A 5,803-nucleotide genomic window follows, 5' to 3' on the forward strand; every position below is an offset into this window, starting at 1 on the left:
AAAGCATGGCTCCATCCCGCCATGATGCATCTATCAGTGGCTCATGTTGGTGGCAATGGTGTAATAATGGTGTGGGGAAATTTTCTTTGCACACTTTGGGTCCCTTAGTATCAACTGAGCACATTTCAATGCCATGTCACAAAGCTCAAATAAAATGAAGTACTTTCATTATCCTCAAATGTCTTCCACAGTCAACAGATATTGCACCTTTGGGATGTTGTTGAAAAGGAGATTCACATCATGGATACAGGGACTGTGCGAGGCTATCATGTCAATATGGACCAATAATCTCTGAGGAATATTTCAGACATCTTGTTGAATTTCTGCCACCGGGAATTACGGTCATTCTAAAGACAAAGTGAACAAAGCCTGGGTGTACTAAAAAACGCTACCTATGGGTTTGAGTAGATAGCATGTATAAAACTCAGAAACAGGTAACAGCATGTCATTTTTTTCTGTTCGGTCATTATTCCACATGAGGACAACTGCCATTCAGCACTCATTAAACATATTACCACTGAAAACCCCCTTTAGCTGTTGGACATTATAATAAGTTTAACTCACTTGTGTTTACAGTCTACCTCAGTCTGCAGCAACATTGCTCCTTCCCATATCCTACAATCCTACAAAGCCAAACTGTTTCTCTTATATTCAAACAGAAGCAATCAATAACCAGTAATCAACAGAATACAAACTGGCAGACTCATCTCCATACACACTCAGCAGACCAGGAAACCAGTTTTACAGAGACAGGGTGCAAACATCTTATTTGATTGTGACTCATTGCATCTTGATTTTGTCACATCTAGTGATGCATATGCAAAGCGAGACATCCGAATGCTCCTATGAAAGAATGACAGAGGTCATTTAAAAAGGTTTAGGTGCTCATGATTGAGTTAAATAATATTCAAAGATAACATTTTTGCTGTTTGGTCTCTCTTAGACAGCAGTTGTGTTTGGCTTCCCAGACATTCATATATAGAGCAAGGCGATGAGTCATCGTTTTGCATAAGGCAAGGGCATTTGTAGCCTGGACAGTAGAACTCTAATGAATCTTTTCTCTGTTCCCCTTTTCTTTATCTTTCTTCCTCTGTCCCTCCCTTTTGCTGGGCTCAGTTAAACCCTGTCTCTGCATCCTTACAAAGTCACTCAACTGGATAAAGTCATTTACCTGAATGAAGAGGAGCGGAGGGAGCGAATAGGCAGAGCGGGGAAGGGTGGGGGTGCAAGGGTACAGAGGAGGTCTGATATTGTAAGCAGAATGTAGAAAAATGAAGAAACCAAAAAGAGGAGAAATGACAGGTAAAGAAAACTGAGAGCGCTGAGCTGTGAAGCAAGTCTGGATACTTTAATAAGACAAAATAAGATGTTTGTTGTTCCCACCTGTTTATTTATGGCCCAGGACTCCAGAAAATAGAAAAAGGTGATGGTCAAAGAGGCAGAGAACACGCAGAAGAAAGATAAAGGAGACATAGTCAAGGTCGGGATTAAACAGAAATTAGGAAGATCATTGATTTATGTTGATTTCAGTTTGGAATAAAATTAATTGCAAAGGAGATTATATTTTGACTAAATGAAGTAGCAGGACTGATCATGGGGGATATAACTGTGAATATCATAGAAATATATGATCCCAACTGGCTCTAGTCAAGTTTGTGTGGGTTTGTACTTCTGGATTTTTAAAGGCACACAAGCCCAGCATTTAAACTGAAACCAGAAGCACATACTGTACGTTAAGAAACTCAGTTTTGTCTCATTATAACATTATCCCCTATATTCCATCAGTCTTCCTTCATTATTATTATTGTTGTTATCAAATGCTTTGTGTTCTCTAATGTCTAAGAACAGAATTAGTTTGCCCAAAGGCAACCCCCCGAACCATTAGTCTGGGGATGATTTAGCATTTCATTAGCTTTTTCACATTTATTTGCATTTGTAAACAACGGCTTAAAATCCACACATCCATTATTCATATTCTGGACCTCGTAGTAACACCACAAAGGCCTGAAAAATTCAGACAGTGTGCTTTCAGCAATCTTGCATTTCATTATGTAGCACATTGTTATGAGATTAACCCGAATCTCTAAGAACAACTAAAAAAATTGGTTTTGACAGAATAACAACACACATTTCAAATTATGGACTTTTATAGGTTGTTTCTTGTCAACAGTGCTCACTTTGAATTAAGCCTGGATTCTTCATTTTCAGGCACAGTGGTAATGTTACTCCGGGGATGGCCTGCCCCACCACTTTCCCACAGACTGAAATGCTGGAGAGCAATAAAACATTCTTGGTCACCATCCTCCAACTTTTTATCTAATGCCAAAGATCTTAAAATGTTCATAAGTCCAGTTTGTCCTTTCATGACTCGATATACATGTAAGCAATCAAATCTACATGGTTACCATCTTCATTTTCGTGAACTCTGACAAATGCTAATGCACTAAACTAAGGTTTGTAAATATTGTAAATTATACGCGCTTGACATCAGCATCATAACAGTGAACATGTGAACTGCTGGTAGCTTTGAGCTCAAAGCGCCAATGTGTTTCAGTGCAGCCTCGCAGAGCTGCTGGCATGGCTGCAGATGTGGAACATGCATATACAGCACACAAAAGCTTTTATCCTTGAACACTGCTGTCCTGGTGATTAGCTTTATCACCTCAGACTTCATATGCAACATGACAGCGTATGGTACAGTGGCATGTCACGAAGTGGCACGGTGTCACAGTCTTTTGTTACGTAAAGGTGCGTCCTCCTGCTGACATAATAAAATGGCTTTAAAAAAAAATCTGTCCATGTATTCATTATCTAATCCCTTAACTGGAAGTTTACGTTAAACATGCAGATATTGTAATATTTTAATCTGTAGATGAAGACATAAATAACTGTAGCTTGTCTAGAGAGGGGGCCATCTGTATCACAGTGATCTGTCACTGCTTGATCCCTCTCTCCACCGGAAAGTGCTAATCATCACCTCGCTCCTTTTGTTAGAACTGTTCATCCAGTGCGGTGTGGATGATTCTAATTTTCTCGCCTCATTGTCTTTAATCAGGTGTATTAATCACATTTGTTATGATTTATGAGGGAGGAACAGCTGCTACACTGATTCCTTGGTTAGTTGGTATGCCCAGTACGTTGATTTACTCACTCTCTTACCTTCCACTAATGATCTGACAACGGAAAATAACCTACTGCTTGTTTAGAAATCCATAGCTACAGTTTGTTTTCATTTCATATACACACAGTGATCCACCTGGGCCCTCCCTCTACCTTGTTTTTCTTTAGTAATTGACCTTGACTGTAATGGAGACCTTTAGCTAAGAAGGTCGATCAGCCGTGAGCCGTAAAGATACCGACTACCATGATCAGTCTTTACAGGTTATTAGTCACAGTCCTGATGTGATTAACACAAATGCACTTTTATGTCATATCTCTCCAGTCTTTCCCTCTAGTCCTTGAACCCCGATGACAATGTGACACCTCACTTTAGTTTGTGAAGTCACACGTTCTGCAAATTTCACCGGGAGCTTGCACACTCATTCAGAAACACAGCAGGGAAAAAAATACATTTAATGTCTGACATAGTGCTGCATGAAGTCTACATTCCCTGACAGTGATGATAAAATGTACAGACACACTGCAAACTCATGATTTTTCTTTTTTTTTGTTTGGCTTTTTATTAATGTTTTGGTTGGTTTTCTATGCCTACAGGAATCACATGCACGGTTAAAATTGGTCTCTCTTTCACTTTTTCCACAGTTTTACTGATAAGCTGATCTGGTGTCAAATGACACACGTTCTTCTCTGAGATAAAAGGGTCTTCGTGAAAACATGGTGTGTAACATATTCCACAAACATGGCACTCCATAAAAAAAAATGCCAAATGAGTTTCCTTCTCTGACAGTTTTCTGACAATATGCACTCCCTGGTAGATTAAAAGCAGTCTTGCTCTCTGTGCAGGTTCTGCTGAATGTAAAATATTAAGCAGGGGCCGCAGCTTTGGGTAATAACGCTGACTCAGCTTTTCAAATTGGAAATTTGATGGACCTTTACTGTGCGCTTTGGACGGTTACTGAGGGTAAATACTAAACAAGTGGGGCTGTGTAAGATAACACAACGGATGGAAAGCATTTCTGCTATGAGGAGATACTTATATACAATATGTACAACACTGCTGAGAAGATTGAAGTATTTAGTTGTGCTGGATGAACAGTTACTTATATTTAACTGCCTTTGGCTCTGTGCATCTCCCAGAGTGAATTCATGGGCTGAACGTGATGAAACTAGTTTTAAAAAACCATCAGTTGTAGTTGTGACAGGTCAAGGCCACAGTCTTTGATAAATAAGTTATCCTGGTAATATCGTCTGTCCTCACACTATGTAGCACTGGATTGATGTTTCGACTGGTTAAACAGCCACGTTGGCCAGTCTGGGGTCAGAGTCCTGCTCATAGCGGTAATGATATACCTCCATCTGGTCACGGCAGGCCTCTCTGATGTTGTTGAGCCACCGTTTGATGCCTCCCCGGTTGAGATAAAGTACCATCAGGAACACCACCCCGATGAGAGCCAACACTATACCTAGGAAAACATATGACACCGCCTCCAGGTTCTCGTTCATACAATCAACCTCCTCTCCCCGGAGCTTTTCCACGGGAATCCCCCTCTTAGCCTCTGGCTCGCTGCACAGGAGACGCCCTGCATCCAGGCACTGGGACGAGTTCTTCAGCCAGTAGTAAAACGCCTCCAGTTCACAGCTGCACCGAAACGGATTTAAAGACAAGTAGACGCGTATGCGCCTTTGTTGGTACAAACTGGTTACATTTTCCTCCCCGATTATCTCTATTGAGTTATTAATCAGCACCAACTCGTGGAGGTTAAAGACATCTAATCTCTCGAGGGGGATAGACGTCAGCTTGTTTCCCGCCAACTCCAGTCTGTGCAGGTTGCGCAAACTTTGTGTGTTGAGCGCATCTGAGAGCTGCGCGGTGGCCGCAGGAGAAACGGAGTAATTCAGGTTAAGAGAGCGCAGATCGGGTAATCCATGGAAAGCCCTGGATGAGATAAACTCCAACTGATTGTGGCTAAGATCCAACGAATGTAACCGGGAAAGCCCCAGGAAGGCGTAAGGTTCAATAGCCTGTATCCCGTTATAGGACAGAGAGAGTGTTGTCATTTCCAACTCCGTGCCGTTGGTCATGAACGCATCACGCTGTAAAGTTGAGATGTTACTCCCCGTAAGTGTCAAGGTGGACGTCCACTTTGGCATGTCTCTGGGTACCTCGGTGTAGTCCCCGTCACGGCAGGTCACCGTCCTCAAGCCCCTGGTACAGATGCAGGACGACGGGCACGCGTCGTCCATCCTTACGGGCGAAAACAACAAACACATCACTGCTGCGTAATACAAACACCACTGGTTCCAAATAGAAAAGATACACTTTGAATCGTCCGAACTGTAAAAGATCCACATCTTCTCCCTCTTTCCCCCCCTTCTCCCAAAACAGGAATATGCCGATGGGTGTTGCAAAGAAGGTGACCGATCCTCTCACAGGCGTGTAAAGTCGTGTCAGTCGGACGTATTGCCTTTACTTGGAGCAGACGGGATAGAAATAAACGGCTTTCTTCATTGTCACCTTGGAGTCGTGTTTTTCTGCAGTAAAGATGAGTTTTGTTTGAGATTTGCACGCATGAGAACGGCTGAAGACGGCCAAGTGTGAAGTGTGGCTGCGTGGAAAGCTTCTGATCCGCGCTCCCTTGGTGGTATTTTTGACGTCTGTCACAGAGAGGAGGGGCGGGGGGGG

The 5,803-nt window shown here is 42.3% G+C and overlaps 1 protein-coding gene across 1 annotated transcript; it reads right to left on the minus strand.

The window, feature by feature from the left end:
• Positions 1 to 253: 253 nt before the first annotated feature.
• waif2 (Wnt-activated inhibitory factor 2) lies at positions 254 to 5,763 on the minus strand. Its single transcript, XM_005947306.3, has one exon. The coding sequence runs from the start codon at positions 5,470 to 5,472 to the stop codon at positions 4,411 to 4,413; it is 1,062 nt and encodes a 353-aa protein (XP_005947368.1). The 5' UTR covers positions 5,473 to 5,763; the 3' UTR covers positions 254 to 4,410.
• Between the last annotated feature and the right edge of the window lie 40 nt (positions 5,764 to 5,803).

This window comes from Haplochromis burtoni, unplaced genomic scaffold (genome assembly GCF_018398535.1).
Source record: "Haplochromis burtoni strain Fernald_Lab_line unplaced genomic scaffold, NCSU_Asbu1 Contig_524, whole genome shotgun sequence".
NCBI classification, from domain to species: Eukaryota; Metazoa; Chordata; class Actinopteri; order Cichliformes; family Cichlidae; genus Haplochromis; species Haplochromis burtoni.